Source organism: Hemibagrus wyckioides, linkage group LG16 (assembly GCF_019097595.1).
Source record: "Hemibagrus wyckioides isolate EC202008001 linkage group LG16, SWU_Hwy_1.0, whole genome shotgun sequence".
NCBI classification, from domain to species: domain Eukaryota; kingdom Metazoa; phylum Chordata; class Actinopteri; order Siluriformes; family Bagridae; genus Hemibagrus; species Hemibagrus wyckioides.
This window is the reverse complement of record NC_080725.1, coordinates 10516120-10536964: the sequence shown is the minus strand read 5'-3', so window position 1 is coordinate 10536964 and position 20845 is coordinate 10516120. Positions and strand designations below refer to the sequence as shown.

The following is a 20845-nucleotide window of genomic DNA, read 5'->3' as shown; positions in this document are numbered from 1 at the left end:
ATTTTCACCTGCGTCAATGGTGCCAAAGGCGGTCTTAACTCTTAACTTAACTCTTTTTGCTTATCTTATTTTAAGATGACCAGCCAAAATGCCCCAAGTCAAAATGCCCCACCTTTTTTTTCTCTTTGAAAGATTGTGCCTTTCCAGATTATATTCTACAATTATATTCTACATTTAACATTTTTATTTCCCATTATAATCGTTCTTTAATGCCAAACATATTTTAAAAATGGCCATTTCTTATTCCATTCTTATTATTATCACTGAGTGTTTCACAGCTTGTATTGTGTAACATTTACACTTGTTTGAGGAGTGATCATGGGTAAATTTTCTGAGCCACATTCTTTTCCCTTATTCATTATTTTTAATTTATAGCTACTGAGTGAATTCTAGTGTTATGTGTCCCATCTTTGACCTGTGCTAAACTTGATCTACTTCAAGCATTTATTAATATGCTTCAACAAAGTGTGGACTCCCAGGTTCCCAGGTGTGGTTCCCAGGGAACCAGCAATACTCAACCTGCCCTTGACCTCAACTTCAACAAACAGATGTGATGTCTGAAACTGCTCATGATGGCTTCTTGTCTTTTACAAGAAAGGCTCAAAAAATATTCCCAGAGAGAGAGAGAGAGAGAGAGAGAGAGAGAGAGAGAAAGAAATGCTTACAGTATTGTGACTGGTCTGGTACTTTGCTCTTGGCTTTCATGCCAAATTCAACTATAACTAAAATAATAATACATTTCAGTCACTATTCAATTTAATTCAAATACATTCTCAGAAATTGTAAACAAAACTGAACTGTAGAAAAAATTGACTGAGGGCATGCCTTTTTTTACTCTGTACAATACACAATGCAAAACAGCATGCAACAATTAAAAATAAAATGTAACTGTCTATGTACAAAGGCTTAATATTGTAAACAAAATATGTTACAGGTTCACCACATTTTCTTCAGAAAATAAACAAATTCATTTATAAATTATCATTTAACATTTTGATTGGATAAATAAAGTGCATGATTGACTAAAATACATTCGTGTAGCAGAAATAGAGCTCCAAAGTCAGCTAAAATTGCCAACTTCTGCTGCCTTTTCTTTGGGCACCGTAGGTTACAGAGGTGCTGAGATGGTGTTGTCTGAATGCTATAGAAGTGTTCTTTTTTACCATTATATCATGTTCATGTAACATTATAAAGATGTTTTTGAAATCTGGAGCTATGGTCATTTAACAAGTGTAGATGATTCCTGTCTCGGTAATGAGACAGAAATCTCAGTCTCGCCACGAAAGAACATGATCATGACCATCGTCCTTGTTATATATTTTAACTCTATACAATGCAATTGCATTACATGTGTAATGAATAGAATGCTAATATTCCACACTTCCATGCTGCACATCATTACATATAATATTATATAATATTAACTTTTTTACTATTAACTATATTGATATGGGGGGGGGCCCTTTGGACAGAAAACTTATGTTATACTTGTTTTACTTTCTTAATTATTTGTTTTTATTATTAGTTCTACATTATGTGGCTCATTCGTTGTACAAGTTCCTGTGTATGATCTGTTACTATAGAAACAGTAAGGTATGAGAATGACTGCATCACTATTAACCTATTGTTCACGTTACAAAGGAACGGAACTACTTTTCTAGGCGTGCTGTTGTAAGAAAACAATGCACACCTTCTGACCAATTTACGAGCGCTTGTATATAGTTACTTAATAAAGATAAAAACTTGTATTGGTGAACCCCAAGGCTATGCATTTCACGGAAATCCTCGGATGTCCCTCAGGGTGAGAGTCAGGTGTTAGACACGTTCCCGCGGGATTTCATCACACCTGGCATCCACCCTCCTGTCACTTGGAGTTCCTGGAGAGCGCTGATTGGTGCTGACCATCATAATTTGCATATTGGGCGGGTCTTAGCAAGTTTATCCGTCCTCGCAGTGAACATTAGAGTCGGTTGATCAAAGTTGCTAGTTTTCCGCATACAGCTATAATCTATGTCAGTGGAGGTTAAATAGAGGTTACAGCGATTTGACGAGTGTTTGTTAACTTTCCAGCGCTTGTCATAACTGCTCAATGAGTTGTTGACATATTTCTGAGTGACACAGTGCTGGTGTTTATCATTTCTCCGGTGATGGCGGAAGTGTTTGCGGGGCGCGTGCTGCTGAATAAAGACGGAGATGCGGTTGACCCAGAAGATTCACTCCGTAATAAAGTAGTCGGTTTGTATTTCTCCGCCGGCTGGTGCCCTCCGTGCCGTGACTTCACCCCGGTGCTGTGTGATTTCTACACCGAGCTGGTGGAGGAGAGCGACCCTCCGGCTCAATTCGAAATCGTGTTTATATCCTCGGATAAATCCGCCGAGGACATGGCGGAATACTATCACGACATGCACGGGGACTGGCTCGCGCTGCCCTGGAACGACCAGTACAAGCAGTGAGTACCTGTACCCTGTACTCACATCCCTGCACTGGTATGCTGCAGTCCATGCAGCGTTCAGATGCATGGCATTCTCCTTTGTAAGAGGTTTATCCAACATCAGTGGAGGATTATGTTTAAAAATATCTCCCATCTCTCTAGCCATTCATTCATTCATTCATTCATTCATGACTGGCAGATTTCATTTCACTGATAGCGGCTTTGTAAACTCAGTGCATTATTTTGACCTCCAGGAATGAATAAATCTGTCTTATAGTCAGAAAGATTTTATTAACACAGTATATCATGATATTAGAATTTAAAGGAAGGGGGTAAAATATTATGCACAAGCGTATATGTTCCTCTAAAAACCAAAGATTAGTCACAGTGTGTCAGCAAATTCAGAGGAGAAAAGGTAAAGAAGAGCAGGAGGAAATAAAAAGCGAAGCAAAGGGAAGATGACAAAATAACATACAGACAAAATTTGCAAATTAATTAAGGAAAAAACAAATGAAGGGAGAATAGGAATGAAAAGAAATTTAAGAGGAGAGAAACCCAATAAAGAAAATCAGGGTTTTATTAAAAGGAATGAGGAAAAAAAAAAAAAAACAGAAAGATGGGAAAGGAAAAGCAGAATAAATAAATAAATAAACAAATTTTAAGATAGGAGGGGAAAAGAAAAAATATTATGCACATTTGCAAAGTGGCAATTAATAATTAAAAGATAAAAAATGCAACCTGGCAGCAAATACATGAGAAACAAAACAATCATAAAAAATAAACAAAAATTACAAAGAAATAAGAACACTACAATGGGAAGGAAAAGTTGTATAAAGTGTAAATTAAAAAGGAGTAAATTGCTAAAATTAAAATAAAATTGTTAGAATATTTGTGCACTCAAACCTTTTTTTTTTTTTTTTTAAGGAATATCATTACTTAGAATTAGCTTTTCACATTTCAATATTGTCACAAAACCAGAACTAATTTTTCTTTTTTTTTTCACATTTAAAAAAAAAATTTTGTTTGTCTTTTTTTCTTCTGATTTCAGCGATCTGAAGAAGAGGTACAACATAACAGCCGTGCCTAAGCTGGTGATTGTGAAGGAGAATGGGCAGGTGATCACGGATAAAGGCAGGAAGCAGATCCGAGATCAGGGCCTGGCCTGCTTCAGGAACTGGCTGGAAGTAGCTGAAATCTTCCAGAACTTCAAATGCTAGTGATTTCTCTTAGTTTTGTTCCTTGTGCAAAGGGCTAGTGAAGAAATGCTGCATCCTGCACTTTAACCTGGGGGGGAGGGGCTGGGGGTAGAGGGGGAAGGGTTTTCTGGACACTTTAGAATTATGCTTTATAAATTATTTTTAAATTATTGCTACTTCTAATTTTATTTTTTAATAAGAGGAGCTGTTATCCTCAGTTGTAGGATAGCAGATGAGCGTATGTTGTATGGAGGATTGTCGCTACACTGGTACTCAGGGACTGTTTAATGTCTAGCATTGTCATGGTGCTTCAGATTCCCCGGCGTTTCATTAAAACACTGTGATGTATTCCCGAGAGTGTCTTTTTTTTTCCACTGTCCTCTGCTTTGGCAGCAGTTTGCAAAACACATACTTCAGCCATCCCGTGACTGCAAGAACGTTATTAGGTCACATGAGTAAAACTCATGGGGGCTTTCTTGCAAATGAGTACCTTTTACTGCTTAAAAAATAACCAGGTTGGGTGAAACAGATGAACATGAGAAATATCACACCGATGTGAGGTCTGTGTTCTTCTTCCAGCATATTTGAGGCACAGGTATATAGTATTCATCTTAGGCTTCATCAGAGACTAATCTCATAAACAATTTGTTTAACCACATCTGAAAGGTTTGCCCTCACTTCGGGGATTGAGGGTTTGATTCCCATCTCCGCCCTACGTTTGCATGTGTTCTCCCAGGGATTTCCTCCTGTCTACTCCAAAGGCATGTGTTGTAAGCTGACTGGCATTTTTAAATTGTCCGTTGTATGAATGATTGTGTTAGTGTGCTTGCAATTGTGCCCATGGTGTCTCCTGTCTTGTGCCCCGAGTCCCCAAGGGATATGGTCCAGGCATGGAACCAGTGACCCTGTGTAATAAAAGTGACTGGATAGATGGATGCTCTAGAGCAGGAGTGTCCAATCTTATCTGCAAAGGGCCGGTGTGGGTGCAGGTTTTCATTCCAACCGAGCAGAAGCCACACCTGAGTCTACCGAAAGCCAAGATCAGTCGATTAGCCAGTTGGAATCAGGTGTAGCTTGTGCTTGGTTGGAATGAAAACCTGCACCCACACCGGCCCTTTCTGGATGAGATGGGACACCCCTGCTCTAGAGTAACAATGTATATAGGGACTTACATCGACATAGAAACCGCTTCACAAAAGTAAAGTCTACCATGTGCACATTTTGAGACACATCGAGCCATTCAGTCTTTTCAAATTCCTACTTATAGCTACTTGAGGGTGTATTGATGGGCCGGGAACAGCAGTTAATGAATCCATATACAGAATACTTAACCTCAAACAACAGCAGGGATTCTAAAAGTCTGTGTGAAACGGAAGTGCTCAGTGAGGGTTCCATCTGGTGGTCTGGAGGGAGAAGTGCAGGTAGTTAGTTTTAAGGTTAAATGGTTGAAAAAGAAGGTATGTGGAAGAGAACTTATAACGAGTTCACAGATGCCCACAACTGGCCAGTGTGACGGTGATCAACAGGGAAGATGTGGTGTCTGCTGCGACACTGGGTGTTTAGTTGCTTCTTCTCAAACTACTCAAAACCAATAAACATTTTAACAAAATAATACTCACAGGAGCTGTAGATGAGAAAGGCAAAAATATAGTTTATTGCAAAATAGCAATCAACCCGAGGACCAGTTCATCAGGACGTCCCAGAATGATCTGATCTAGCTCTGAAATTCCCCTGCATTTATATTATGTGCTCACAGATGTGCCTCTGGGAACACCTTCCATATTTTTTGTAAGATTCCTGACTAAAAATTTCCCATTCTGTTCAGATTTCAGCTTTTTTGAATTCCCATTATTTTCAGTTTTTAGATTTTTCAATTCCCATTTTGTCAAATTTCCCTTATTTTTATCCACACTCTTCTAGCATATTAAACCCCCAGGGCTCCATTCAGAAGTCTCTCTCCAATCACCAAGCTAAGCGGGACAATCTCCCCTTTTTTAGATGACTTTTATCATATGTAAGTATTTTCTTCTTTTTCCTCCATCTCTTTTCTCTTTTATTTATAATCTGTTTAATTCATAATGATTCTGTGTATACATATTTGAGTATTTACTAAGACCTAAACAATGTCTGCTTGTCCACAATTTTTAGAGATAGACTGTTAGTGAGTGGCATGACTTTCTCACGCGTGTACATGCATTACCTTATGTTTTCTATGTTATTCTTTCTGGGTATATGTATTTTTTCTTCATAGGTTGCTAATACGTCCCATTGTTTGTCTGCTCCCAGCTTCTATCACTAGGTCATCTTCACCTGGTGGACTCGGTCGTTCTAATCTGGGATGCTGTGTACGTCACCAGCTGGGTCACTTAGCTGACGACCTAAAAGCCCTTCTGGAACAGCTCTGTACTTCTCCTACTCCTTCAGACTTTCCCCCTCCTCGTTCTACCTCATCCTGCCACCTGTGACCATAGCCCATGCTTCTTCTAATACACCCCTCTCACTCCTTCTGGCTTGCCCATCAACCCTATTGTTGAGGACTCCTCATCTGCATCTGACTACAGCTCCAAGTCCCACTGATCACAGTCCTACCAGTTCTGTCTCATCTCCTCACTTTAACCATCACATCAGCCTCAGTGTCAATCTAGTCAGCCCCAACTATTACCTATTACTATGTTTTATTAACCAAATCCTGTGTTGAGTGTGTTTTATTCAGTTTTCATTCCCACAAAAAGAGTAATGCATCCCATTGATGTCCATTGTCCATTGGTCTCGCAATCTCCAGATCATATGGCAAATGTTTTACTTTTGTGATATGAGGGAGCCCATAATCTGATTTTCTATTTTTAAGGTAAATTTGTTGATTATGGTGATGTTTTCTGTCAGGAGATTTAAATAGCATTTTGTAACAGAGGCAAAGTTGTTCCTTTTCCTGTTTTTCCAGCACTGAGATGTCAGAAGAGATTCACAGTTTTTCTGTTAAATGACAAGATGCTTTATTATCTTAAAAGAGAGACACAAAAGGTGAGGTGAGGGAGCTACAGCAGCTACATCTGAATAAATGATAACAGCTGAATTTTGAATGTTCCATAACATTGAACATACCTATTGAAAATAAATAAACTATAAGTTTTCCTTTAATAGCAAAATAGGTTTAGTGAATTGTTGTGATATAATAATAAAACACTGTGCTGTTATTGGAAAATAAACAACTTTTATTTAGAGACAGCAGCTCTGAAGGTAGTTGGCTGGCTGAAAGTAAACTCACAAGCAGATGTCATTACGCTCATTCAACTTAACTTATCGTTTTCATAATTTTCATAATAACAACTAAGTAAGAATTGGCCTGGATGGCGGACAATCCACATTATTTATGTCAAAGAACAATAGCCTGTGAGTGCTGCTATGGAGAAGCTTCCTGTAAAAAGTGATTTGTTTCTTAAACTGTTTCTTAGAACTGTTTCTTAAAGTTTTATGCTAATGGAAAATGTCTCAGACGGTTCTGTCCAAACTTCAAGAATAAAGGGCTCAATGGATCTTTCGTCCTTTCAATCTTCTCGGACTGGTGTAGAATATTAACCAGTGAGCTGTCTGGCTCAGATTCAAGATTGCGCTGTGCATTATCTCCACCAGGGGGCGACAAAGCAACAGTAGAATATATGAAAGTACTATATTATTATTATTATTATTATTATTATTATTATTATTATTATTATTATTATTATTATTATTATTATTATTATTATTATTATTATTATTATTATTATTATTATTATCCAAACCACATGTTTAAATGTTTTTGTTTTATTGTATGGCTGAGTCAAGGCTAACAGAAATGCTATGTTAAACAGCAGAGTTACAATGAACAGCATATTCATTCATTCTTTCAGTCAGTCAGTTATCATGGCCAGGGGTCAGGGTGGATCTACAGTCTATCCCAGGACTATAGACAGACTGACAGACAGATAGACAGATTACAGCCTGCATGGTACTCCAGTCCAATGTAGGGCAGCATGCACACACACACCTAGAGGAGAAGCCAGAAGAAGGTCATGTGGACACTAGATGAACATGCAACTCTCAGCACAGAGAGTAACTATAGTAGAAGAAGAACAAAAAAAGAGGAAATAATAGTACTGGTAATAAAAGTCATAAAAACTCAAAACAGAATGACTTGTTCAAGAACTAAAGAACAAGAAAATGACATCCTAAAGTACAGGGCTGAATAAAACCAGAAATATGGAAACAGAGTGCTATTTTCTCGGTAATCATTCTAATACCCTCACCAACCAATTTATTAGAAACATCTGAACACCTGCTTATTCATGCAAATATTAAACCAAACAATTGTACAGATCAAGAGTTTCAGTTCACCTGAAACAACAGATTGAGATATTTTGATAAATACAGATTGGAAGAATGGAAGAAGCTGGCTAACCTGCCTTAAAGTTCAGCACATCCTGAGATGCTTTTCAGCCTAGCACAGTTGTAAAGAGTGATTATTACTTGAGCTACTGTTGCCTTCTTGTCTGCTCATAATTGCTCATGCTTCTGGATAAACTCTATGCAATGTTGTGTCAAAATCCAAGGAAAAATCCCGGCAGTATCTGACACTAAATGTTCAAACCAGCATTCAACATTCAAGCAATGGTTAAAGTCACACAGATCACATTTTTTTTTGATGTGTGTGATGTGAACATTAACAGAAGCTCTTGGCCTTGTGCCGCTACCACATGAATAACATCATTCAAGAACATTACACATAAATGACACTTCCTGGTTTAATAAATCCGTTACCACAAATGAGTCACATTATTACCCTGACTTCAGTTTCTGTTGAGTAATTATGGGCGTGTCTGTCTTTTATGAATTTTGAGTCTTAAGCTAGTCTTACACACAAAGACAAGTTTGCCGATTTTGCCAAGAAATAACCACAATATTAACAAAAAACACCCATCTACTTGCAAAAATGGACACAGTCTAATTCACAGATCCCAAATCTGAACTCTTCCCAACAATCACGCTTAAAAAAAAAAAGCAGAATCAGAGATACAGAGATAAGTCTTTACTGTATACTACTGCAGTAGTCAAACGGTGTTTCGATGATGGTCAGTTTCTGGTTTTATGACTGAAACTGCATTTGCTCTCGGTGAGAGAGCCACACACACCCAGGCCATAAAACCCGCAGCACTGATAAAGGAGTCTAAAGGCCGCCATTTGGACAGAGGTTCAGAAATTCAGGATATAACAGCACTCACTGCTGCTCACTGAGGAACAAATTACTTGAATCTTGGATACAAAATGATTTCTAGACTTTCTTTTCAGTTTTTCTTGATGGGGATCATGTGTGTCGGTGCAGTGATATCAAGTGAGTTGATTGAGTTTCTGATTTTCTAATTGTCTGCCAAAAATGTTCTGAAGAAATATATTTCCTGTTGTTTCTTAAAAAAAAAAAAAAAAAACTATATCAGGTTTTGATTCTCGGTCTTGCCAAATAATATTGTCTAGAGATTCTAAAAATCACAGAACATCAGAAAAGGATCGGGATCGATTTCTTTGGGACTGAAAACCATAAACCATTTAAGTTTGATCTTACTATGTATATTTGTTTTTTTCTTTGTTTTTGTTCAGCCATGTTTATAGTTCTGCTTATGATCATGGTTGATCTGGGGAATATCCCATAAACACTGGGCAGAGGTACACCCTGCACTCTGGAACGCCATGCTTTAAAGAATATTTGCTATTAAAATATCATTGAAAACGGCTGAAATAATAGGAAATGAGCAATAATTTTATTTTCAAAACCTTTATAATAAAAAATAACATATTGTGTATATATATATATATATATATATATATATATATATATATATATATATATTAAAATAATATCTTGTATATATATTTCTTCTGCTATAATGTAAATAATTACATGAACAACAATAATCCACACAGGATCCTACTGTGTTATGGTGGTAATGTTATTTTCTTCATTATTGCACAGATCCAGATTGCACTGAAATGATAAATGAAGGCACTGGACAAGACAAAATATTGCAGTTCTACTACAACCATGACTTCGGATATTGTCTGCCTTTCTTCTATAAAGGAGAGGGAGGCAACGGCAACCGCTTCGACACCAATCAGCATTGCATGGCAAATTGTTCCTCTAAGTATCATGAGCTCTTTCCAGAAGGAGGTAAAAAAAACAAACAACTTAATTAATCATTGAAAATCATGGGGTCCAATAAATGCGCTTGAGGTATGTTATTGTATATATGTTACCTAACACTAATAATAAACAAGTTGAATTGTTATTTAAGAAATCATTGATATGGTGTAGAGAAGTTTATTTAACATTTATCTAAGGAGTCTATAATGTTAGAGCTTTATAACACTCAGAGAACTTTCTAGTTTCTCTGTCACATGACGGTTTTTGTTGCTTTATTTAGAAGTGCGAGATAAAGAGACAGTATTGGAGCCACTGTTTATTTGCTATTCTTTTACAATGGATATGATAACAAGAGCTTGTCTCTAAGATGTAACAATAAATGGATTTGAAGGACCTGTTATTCAATTATTGTTATCAAATTGATGTGGTCTAAGAGGAAAAAAACATTCCAGGACATGTTATCACAATACATCTTCGTTGATTATTTTCTAATAACAGCACACCCTGTCATGTTTTTAGTCTGTAGGTATTAAAGAAACCGAACATTTATGCTGGTGTATTAGAATAGATAAGCAGGTTTTGATGCTTTGCTTTGGATGTTATATCCACTCAGATGCAGTGTGCAGTTTAAAGATGGATCCAGGCAGCTGTTTTGCTCGACAGGCCATGTATTACTACGACAGCACGGAGAAAGCCTGTCGCCTGTTTCTTTATGGAGGCTGTCAAGGAAATGGAAACCGTTTTGATACTAAAGAAGATTGTGATAAGATGTGTCGAGGTCAGTTCTCTTCTCTTCTCTTCTCTTTTTTTCTCTTCTCTTCTCTTCTCTTCTCTTCTCTTCTCTTCTCTTCTCTTCTCTTCTCTTCTCTTCTCTTCTCTTCTCTTCTCTTCTCTTCTCTTCCACATTGCCTTATATGGCCTAAGCCATTATCAGCTTTTTTATGATGTATAGATGACTACTCTGTTCAGTTTATTGAAGTTAAACATTAATCTTAAACGTAGTGATTGTTCACTTTGACTTCCCATATCTTACCATATACCAGATATACTAGAATACTCGTGCGTTATATACTTAAAGGAGAGTTCCCAACACAGCTTCAGACTGATGGCTCCCTTAGTCTGTGCCCTAGTGAACCAGTATTGATGTATTTAAAGGATGCATAAAAGACAGTTAGAAATGATCAAGCATAAAAAGTGCATTCTTAAGATATATAAGCTATAACATGTCTCAAAACAAAGACCAAAGTTCAACAGAACAATGTTTTTTTTTTCACTCCAGCTTTGAAAAAGGCATTAAACATACGTCCTTGAAAATCATATTTCATTATTCATGCATGTCATTAGGATATTCATGTCAGTTTATTTTATAAACCCTACAAGACAGAGTCAAAACACATTAAACATTGTGTGTTTTTAAAGTTGTTTTTCCAACTTAAGTACATAATTAGAAGGATAGTACAAAGAAATGTCCAAATGTGTTTATTGCTGTATTAATTTGTTTTGTGTGAAAATGGCATAAAATATTTTTTTAACAGTGCCTGGTTGATTTAAAACAATGATATTCCAGCACTTTTCTGTATTTCTTTTAAGATTCTTCAGAGTAATATTAAAACAGTATCAGTAAATGTGGTTTGTGGAGGTTTTACGCATCAGGTTGGTACATTTAATTTTATTATTGGGCCGATTTTTTTAATACAAACACAGCTATTTCTCGTAGATGAAGTTTAAACTGAATACAAACTCTAGCTTATGCCTGTCGTGTCCACAAGAGGTCGCTACAAGTAAATCTACATACAAAACACACTACTGGTGCAAGTCGGATGGGAAAAAAGATGGCCTACTGTGTTCACACACTATGTAGTAAACTACAGGAGTAGATTTTGGATGAAACTATAAAAACTCTTTTGAATTTTACAGCAAAGTCTGGAAGGATGTTAGGATCAGCTCCTAGCCCTGATGAGCAAACGGTGGATGTAGGTGAGTAGACAAAATGAGCTCATTAATGATCCGTAATTTTGATATTTTTTTAACAATTATAACGTTATAACGTTAGTTATACTATAACTAATACTGATGTTGAATTTAATAAATGTATTTAAGTAACTCAGTCACTTCGCTACATGTTTCGCTTTTTGAGAAGTTGCTTGATCATAATAGAACTCCACACACGACCACGCCCACGTCATTTTGTGACACCGCCCATCTACAATCTAACCACGCCCTCCCCCGCAGACCAGGCAGTCCGGATCGCCTTCATTTTAATTATTATTAAAATCATCTTTTAATAATTTGTGTTTGGTTTGAGGTAATAGATGTAAATCCAATCAGTGTAACATAAAGACAAGCTCTTTTTAACTAATGAATCAGTTTTATTATTCAGATTTTTTTTTTTTTACATAAAAACTCACCAAAAGTGAAGTGTTCCTTAAAAATCTTTAAAATTCTATTTAGAAAACCTCCCTTTTTTCTCATTTCTAAAGAAATAGATTAGTCATTAGGTTTTCTGGCTAAGCTGCATACATACATTTTTTGTGAACGAAACCTTTAGATAAACAGGCCATGGATACAATTATTTGTAGGAAATTGGATTTTTTTGTCTGACTTTTTTTCAGTTTCCATGCCCAAGCCAGCTCTCTTCTGTTGTACAATAAATACTGACCAGGTATTTACCATGTTGAAGGTTAACACAAGTTCCCTCTGTAACACATGAATCCAGACAACCAGAAGTTGTTCAGTTCATGCAGCATCACAGGGAGACATAAGAGCTCTCTACCCTCTTCTGCAAACATGAGCCCATGCTAGGTCACTGTGATTGAGAGGGGAGAGAGAGAGATGTCATCCTTCCTACCCAGAGAGCACAGACAATTTTGCTCTCTATACCTCAGACCTTGGATGTCTTTGGATTCTAACTTGAGGAATGCTTTTCTTTAACCTACAGTAAAGGAAATAAAATATACAGATATGTACATAGACATGTATATATTTGTGAGTTTTTATACTGTAGCACATATAAAATATATGTGTTTGTGTGTGTTCCAGGTTTGATTGTGGGTATTCTGGGTGGTGTTGTGTTTGCAGTGGCAGTGATTGCTTCTACTGCACTATTTGTAGTCCAAAGGTGAGTTTCATCATAAACAATGAATGCTACTAAAAAAAAAAACACCAGTAGTCTGAATAGTTTTATACATGAGACACTGCGTATTGACTTCTGAGGTTTGTATTATTCATTTTATCAACAGGAAAGGGAAACGTACTGACATGAAGAAAGTGCCCACAAATGATGTTGAGATGAGATAAAACAAAAGACCAGAGCTTTGTGTGTGTGTGTGTGTGTGCATGTTCTTTTGTATGACCTTTTTATTATCCTGCTTCATGAGAAGTGTTGGAAAAATCACCTAGCATTTGATTGGTAATTGACTCAGATTTGTCCTTTAGCATTAACTGTTAACTTTTAACTGTTTAGAAACGTACAATTGTAAATGTTCTATTGTTCAAGATGATGTAATATCTTTCTAATAAGGGTTTGTTTTACCTAAAAAAATAAAGTATGAACTTGTATGTGTTTTATTACTTTTTAAAAAATGTTTGACCTCATTTGCACCACAAATGAGAACTGTTTTCAGTATTTAATAAGAAATTTGTATTTCATGGATGTAGTATTATGTAGCACAGTACTCAGTTCTCACAGCTTCAGTGATTTGACAGAATTACAATTATGCACTATTGTTTAAATGTGTGTTAATATCACACTCAAAATGAGTCATAATTATTAGTAACCGAAATGTGCAGCTCACTATACATTGTAGATATCACTGATTTGACACATGAATGCAGAATCTAAAAGGTACTAAAAATTTGTAGTAGTGTAAGTAGGTTTGATTCCTGTCTCCACCGTGTGTGTGGAGTGTGCGTGTTCTCCCCATACTTTGGGGTTTCCTTTGGTTTCTCTGGTTTCCTCCCCCAGTCCAAATACATGTGATGTAGGCTGATTGGCATCTATAAATTGTTTGTAGTGTGTGAATCGTTGTGTGAGTCACCTGGGATAGGCTACAGGCTCTCCAGGACCCTGTGTAGGATAAACAGTGCAAAAAATGATTGGATGTTACTGGAGGGGAAAAGTATATTTATATATTTGTATATACACTACTCACAAAAAGTTAAGGATATTCGGCTTTCGGGTGAAATTTCAGGATGCACCTTAAATGCACTATAACCTTTACAGGTGAACTTAATTTGACCTTCTCTACACTTTTGAATGCACATGTCCAACTGTTCAGTGTTTCAGTACTTTTTGCATAACTTGCTGTTCTCTAACAAGGTGCTTAACGGCAAAATTCACAACTGGTGTTTGATCCATGAATCGACCAATAAATTTTCTGGTTCAATTAGAATTGGTATTTAAACAGTCCTCTTCATCATGCTGTTCACATTTTGACATCATGAGACCAAGACCACACCTAACAATTGATCAACAGTTCCTCGCCATTGCAAGGCTTCAAACAGGATGTTCTCAGAGGGAAGTGGTCACTGAGCTTAGAGTGTCACAGAGTGTCATCAGCAGGTTGCAACAGAGATACAGAGAGACTGGAAGAGTCACAGAAAGGCATAGAAGTGGACGTCCTTTGTCCACATCCCATGTTGATGACCGCTTCATTGTGAACAGTGCCCTGTGGAACCGGATGATGAATGCTACTACCAGTACTACCAGAATAACATCATTAATCCAGTCATTGTGCCCCTGCATGAACAACACAGGCCTAATTTCATCTTCATGGACGACAATGCTCCAGCTCATCGAGGTCGCATCATTAGGGAATGGCTGCTGGAGGCTGGGTACCTCAAATGGAGTGGCCTGCACTTTCTCCAGACCTGAATCCCATAGAAAACCTATGGGATCAGCCAAGTCGCTGTGTAGAGGCTCATAACCCTGCACCCCAGAACCTCAATGACCTGAGGGCCGCCCTTCAAGAAGAGTGGAATGCCATGCCTCACCAGACAATAAGTCGACTCGTGAACAGCATGAGCTGTCGTTGTCAAGCTGTAATTGATGGTCAAGGGCACATGACAAATTATTGAGACATTGACATTTTTTGTTGTGGTATGCCCCCCACTGTTGTTGGCTTTTGTTTCAATAAATTGTTTGAGATGAGGAAATCACCATTGCATGCTTCTACTTAAATGCCCTACTTTCATGATATAATATCACTGTAGCGTGAACTTTTTACATTTTCCATAAATTTCACCCAAAAGCCAAATATCCTTAACTTTTTGTGAGTAGTGTATATTCGGCTATCAATTCAATTCAATCTGGATATAAATTAATACATTTATCCTTATGGAGCAATACAAAGGTGACAGCAGTAAGCAAAAACTATTTGAGATGACATGAATAAGATTCAAAAGGGAATCCAATCTCATCTGGGTGATATAAGATAATTTCCCTTCTATGACTGTATACTGACTAATCAAACATGTGATTGTGTTGATAGGACCCGAGCTTGTGAGCAGCTCATGAATACGAGTCATTTCTGAAATCATATTAGAGATATCTGAAATCACAGTTATTTAGATATCCCTCAGAAAATCCTTAGCTACAAGAGAACAGGAGTCCAAATTTTATACCAAATCCACTGGTGAGTTATAAATCTTAGCCACATTGATTGCGTAACACCTATTTTATCTAAGATGATTTGTAATGACTTCTGCATTTTTGGATCAGAAAAGGGGTTTTTCATGCCAAAAATACTGATTTGCTCAATTTAGTGTCATTTACTGCTCATTAAATAAGTTTATTTTTAATATGTCTGTGAAGATTCTCCGTCATCCAGGCGCGGTTATCTGGAAGTTGAGTCCTATCAACTGGACTTCTTTCTAGTTAGATCAAAACGTTTCACTACTCATCTGAACAGCTTTTTTCAGTCTATTTAATTATGATTAAGAGAAAACATGTCATATAAGACATGTTTGTTTCACAATAGCTAAAATTAAACTTTCTCATTAGGTCACACTAAATGAAGGGGATGCAGCGTGTGCTCCTCTCTGCTACGAATCGCGTGCACACGTTGTCGCATCCCCGGACACGCCCACAAGCATTAGTGGACACGCCCACCAGCTGATATGTCATTCAATAAAGTGTGGTACCCTGTTGATTTCACTGAGTTTGAGGTTGTCTGATTATTAATCATGCCCTGAGGGGAAGAAAACTTGCTAGATAAACCTGTAATCTGCTTAAATGTAGGAAAATGTTCATGTAAATACATTTTTTGATATGCAAACGCCGATGCAATTAATATGCAAATGAATCCCTGCCGTCATATTGGCGCCTCCTAGCGATCATGGTATTAACTGCGGTGGTTTGTGCAGCACAGCATCCGGCTAGGTGAGGGTTAAACGGCGTGTATGCGCTGGAGGCGGAGGCGCCGTTTCTCAAGCTCTAAAGGTGTAAGTGAGTTGGTTAGAGGAAGGGAAAGGAGTCAAGAGATTTGCTTGAGAGCACATGTACTGATCTGATGGCGTTACAAAACCGCTCAACCGGCCAGTTTTAAGCGTTTGAGGCATCCTTGAAGGTACCATGGAGGAACAAGCCCATGTTCAGGAAGATCTGGCGACTCTGTCAGATTTGGATGAGAAGAGTTTACTCGAGTCACTGACTAGAAGATTCAACCACAGTCACATTTATGTAAGTAATACTCCGTGTTAGGGTGTTTATATTATGAATATGTTCATAATCGGACATCTGGGAGCACCACGTACTGCAAGTTCTACAGGTTCTGACAGTCATTTTTACACCGCATTTGAACCTCATGAAGATTTCAGTGAGGTGTCGTTGGTTTGCTCTGAGTCATAGCAGAAACATTAGCGACCCTGAATGAAGCATGTCTGAAAGCATTGCCTTGTGACTTACTGACAGTGTTTTTCCTCTCCAACAGACTTATATTGGGGATATTTTGGTCGCTGTGAACCCATTTAAGCAGCTCCCACTGTATGGCAAAGAGGTAAATGCAGTCATGAACGTTTTGTTTATTTCAGCCAAGCTTTTATTTACTTTAGTTGTTACCTTGAATGCACTTCCTCCTAAGAAGATAGCAAACTAATCAATGACACTGACAAAGAGTCTTTACTCTTCCACTGATGTGACTCAATAATAATAATAATGAACTTCCTTTTAAAATGCAATTATTTTGGTTATGTAATATAGCACCAGTTGAAACTATGCATCTCTCTCTCTCTCTCTCTCTCTCTCTCTCAAATTCTAATGTAAATTATATAAACTTAAAATTTGAAATCAATATTCCAGTCGTTTTACAGCATATCTGTTATTGTGTCCCTTCCATCCTTTTCCTATCTAAGAAAAAAACACATTGCAAAATAAGCAAACATTCGTCAGGTATCAAGATTAACAGGAAGTTGCGTTATATATTTTGATCACCATTACAATGACTCAAGGACAATAAATCTCATTGTAATTTTAATTGAATGTTTGATAAGGCTTAATCACTCGTACCTTTTCAGGAACACTGGGTGCGAGGCTTTTAATGTATAAAATGCTTATAATTGTTGTTCAGAACATCATAAACTCCTACAATTTGTTTCTTGCTGTGTTAACTGCTCCCTGGGTCAGTGGTCAGGGACCTGATCAGAGAGTCGGCCATTTTAAGGTCTCTCTCTCTCTCTCTCTTTCTCTCTCTCTCTCTCTCTCTCTCTCTCTCTCTCTCTCTGTCTGTCTCTCAATGTAAAAATCCTACGTTTGCTCCCTAAAACAATCCCACAATGCACTGCAAAAACATGGAGCATCAATGTTTACTATGTTCACTTTTTGGAAACCTGTACATCATATTTACTGAAGTCTTTCAGCTCGGAAAGAAATGGCATGCAATCTTTCAGCCAACTTTGTTTACAAATGTTAGTACCTTGTTATGGTTGTCAAAGAATCACACACGAGTTATTTTGTTCTATAAATGGTTTGAGTCTAATGACTTTTAAAACTCCACTATCTAGCTTACAATCTTGCTTGAAATACCATGATAGACAAAAATACTTAAAAACTAATGACAGATATTGCTTCTGCCTGGTGTATAAATGTCAGTGGTGATGTTTTACTACACGATTGTGTCACCGGAAATTGAGACATTTGTATTGAGCCTGGGTCATTACCAGTGCCTGATCTCGTCCTACATGATGATTCAGGAGTTAGGGAGCTGATTGAGACCCATCTTCTGTGCCCTTCATTATAGAGCCACACTTTTTATTAACCGATTATCCAGAATTGCTGCTTCTGTTTGCTTTGTTGTTTTGTTACTGAAAAGTACATGGATAATGTAATATAGAATAAAAGGTTTTACTCATCCTATGTAAAAAAAAAAAAAAAAAAACTCTCCTCCATCTGGATAATAATTAATAATGTTATTAATAATAATAATAATAAATTGATGATGTCTTTTCAGGTGTCAGAGAAGTACAAGTGCCATGAGAAAAGTGCTTTACCTCCACATATATTTGCTGTAGCTGACCGAGCATACCAGTCCATGCTGGGCCGCCTGGCCACAGGGCCAAAAAACCAATGCATCGTCATTAGGTGAGTTTTTCTGCTTCTTGTCTTAAAACATTTTTTTTCTTTACAGCAGGTTGAAAGCTGTTTTTCATGTAATCCACTTTGGTTTGACTTCAACCCTGACATGTAGAGTCTGGTCTATTAGGACATTCCTGGTTAGGCAAGCTAGGACAAGACAATTGGAGGAAAAGTTTATACACAGGGTTGCTGGTAGACCATAACTTGTGATATTTGAGGATTTTTTCATCGTACAGAAGATTTTCACTTTGCATTTTTTTTTCTATTTCTTTGCTGCTGCTATGGTTACTTTAGTGTCAAAAATTCGAACCTGCATGTTGTTCAAGTGCATGCAGATGACCTCTAAGCAGTTTCATTTTTACTAGTCTTCATGCTGCTAGGGAAGAATGAGGAGGTGTGTGTGTGTGTTAGATGTGTGTTACGTGTGTGTGGTGAAGAGAGCTTGATAATCACCTCGACAACAGGGAGCACAAATTCACTTGGCTATACGCAATCATGGCATGTGACAGCACACCTGGTCAGCCATGTTTGCATGATCGTGATGAAAGATGTAAATATGGTGTCTTTTTTTTTTTTTTTTGTTAATGTCATCAGCATTAAAGGAACATGGAATTCTTTTCTTGTCTGTGTGCATTTCACTCATCAACTTCCTATAAGTTGTGAAGGAGAGCTTGTTTTACACACCTCCGGTCTATTTATAATCATTGTTTTGTTTTGTTTTTTCCTTCATGCCTGATATATTTCCAGGGTTTAGTAAAGCAATTAGCTGGGTTTGCTTAGTGGCTCCTTTGCTCTGCATAAGCGAAGGTCAGCAGTGCTTTCTTGTGGTCACAAGCATGTATTTGCAAGTTCCATTGGTTATGCAAATGGGACCGAATTGGCGCAAAGTTTTAGATTTACACGTCAAGTGGTCCAGAGCACAATCGCCATCGTGTATTTGCTTATCAAATGCCCCTTTTTTTTCTTTTTAACAAGGTTTCAAGGTCTGTCTTGGAAGTTTGGTCTGTTTCATGAAACAAAATGATATGTGGGATGAAGTTTAAGGAAGTTTCTGGAAATTGTATACAATACAAATACAATTTAATTACGTTTTAGGGTAAACCTATTAACTGCACTGCTCGTCTTGTTTTATTTCTTTTTGTTTTCTTCTTTAGTGGTGAAAGTGGTGCAGGAAAAACCGAAAGCACGAAGCTATTACTGCGCCAGCTTATGGAGCTTTGTCGTGCGAACTCGCAGCTCGAGCAGCAGATCCTGCAGGTAAGCAATGCAGCCACACTTATTTGAATATAACCTTGTCGTTTGCACATGTCAGAACCTAAGCCGCGCATAAGACAAGGGGGTTGATTCATCTAATTTGCACATTATTATTATTATTATTATTATTATTATCACCGAGATTTCAGTCTCTATAATTTATAAGTAACCTGTAGATTAGAATGAATAATAAGTAATAAGATGAATAATTAATTACATGTGATTTACATAACATTCTAAACATGCTCTATCGCCATCACACAATTGACTACACATAAATGCACAATATAATCACACTCTCCGCTGTCACCCAAATGAGGATGGGTTCCCTTCTGAGTCTGGTTCCTCTCAAGGTTTCTTCCTCATACCACCTAAGGGAGTTTTTCCTTGCCACAGTCGCCTCAGTCACCTCAAGCTTGCTCACTGGGGATAACATCTAGGACTGTTTGTCTGTTTATATGTTTGTTGTTTTCTTATGTTGTTTCTTATGTAAAGCTGCTTTGAGACAATGCTCTTTGTTAAAAGCGCTATACAAATAAAATTGAATTGAAGTGAAGTGAATTGATCAGTTCTTCTGATTGAGAAGCAAATGTGCAACAGGGATAGTGTTGTTACGGATCAGGGAAGATGAGGTACCCATGGATACAGGGTTAACACTGTGGCTGAAGAGATAAGACATATCAATATAGTGGAGAACGTGTCACAAATATCAGTATTTTTTTTGTTTTGTTTTTTTATAGAAGCATAGCATTCTAGCGTTTGACCTTTAAAATGTAGTCCTTAAACATTTGTGCAGATGTGTGTGTGTGTGTGTGTGTATATATATATATATATACATGTCATACAACAATACAAGATGTCTCTGTTTTATACAAGTGAATTTGCTGAGCCTTCAGACTGACTGACGATGTTTTGATTGGCCATTTACATCCAAATCTTGGACAATGCTGTAGAGTCTCACCTAAGAACTGCTGAGAAGTGGAATCATAAAAACTGTCCTGTGCTCATCCCAGGACTCCTGAATACCCTTTCAGCAGCATAGAGTTGTAGTAAAGTAACAGATTATAATCCTGTTTCCCCATAAAATGACATTACAGACATGACTTTGCTGCATGTAAAAGAACTGTTAGTTTCTGTGGCTGGGTTGAGTTTATTATATTATATCATATGGAACGGAACCCAACATCAGAAGGCCAACATTGACTGAGCCCTCAGCGCCTCTCTAG

At 37.3% G+C, this 20845-nt stretch overlaps 3 protein-coding genes across 4 annotated transcripts in view; all 3 read left to right on the top strand.

Annotated features, from left to right (window-relative positions):
* The first annotated feature begins 1914 nt into the window (after positions 1–1914).
* On the top strand, positions 1915–3988 carry nxnl2 (nucleoredoxin like 2). Its single transcript, XM_058412291.1, has 2 exons — positions 1915–2449; positions 3480–3988. The coding sequence occupies exons 1-2, from the start codon at positions 2148–2150 to the stop codon at positions 3646–3648; spliced, it is 471 nt and encodes a 156-aa protein (XP_058268274.1). The 5' UTR covers positions 1915–2147; the 3' UTR covers positions 3649–3988.
* Positions 3989–8816: 4828 nt separating this feature from the next.
* Positions 8817–13355, top strand: wu:fb59d01 (uncharacterized protein LOC322379 homolog). The gene is made up of 6 exons (XM_058412405.1): positions 8817–8992; positions 9629–9823; positions 10410–10574; positions 11714–11773; positions 12836–12914; positions 13036–13355. The coding sequence occupies exons 1-6, from the start codon at positions 8926–8928 to the stop codon at positions 13091–13093; spliced, it is 624 nt and encodes a 207-aa protein (XP_058268388.1). The 5' UTR covers positions 8817–8925; the 3' UTR covers positions 13094–13355.
* Positions 13356–16196: 2841 nt separating this feature from the next.
* The window catches only part of LOC131366868 (myosin-IIIb), a 30397-nt gene continuing 25748 nt past the window's right edge, over positions 16197–20845 (top strand). The window contains exons 1-4 of one of the 2 annotated variants that reach the window (XM_058411821.1): positions 16197–16475; positions 16726–16791; positions 18241–18371; positions 19520–19622. In XM_058411821.1, coding sequence (XP_058267804.1) covers positions 16368–16475; positions 16726–16791; positions 18241–18371; positions 19520–19622 — 408 coding nt within the window. In that variant the 5' untranslated portion in view covers positions 16197–16367. The remainder of the gene's footprint in view (positions 16476–16725; positions 16792–18240; positions 18372–19519; positions 19623–20845) is intronic. The other variant, XM_058411820.1, reaches the window with a different exon arrangement.

Coding starts and splice junctions, on each gene's coding strand:
- nxnl2 (XM_058412291.1), top strand. CDS start 2,148: ATGGCGGAAGTGTTTGCGGGGCGCGTGCTGCTGAATAAAGACGGAGAT. Junction 2,450..3,479: donor TGGAACGACCAGTACAAGCA/GTGAGTACCTGT, acceptor TTCTGATTTCAG/CGATCTGAAGAAGAGGTACA.
- wu:fb59d01 (XM_058412405.1), top strand. CDS start 8,926: ATGATTTCTAGACTTTCTTTTCAGTTTTTCTTGATGGGGATCATGTGT. Junction 10,575..11,713: donor TTGTGATAAGATGTGTCGAG/GTCAGTTCTCTT, acceptor TGAATTTTACAG/CAAAGTCTGGAAGGATGTTA. Junction 12,915..13,035: donor GCACTATTTGTAGTCCAAAG/GTGAGTTTCATC, acceptor TTTTATCAACAG/GAAAGGGAAACGTACTGACA.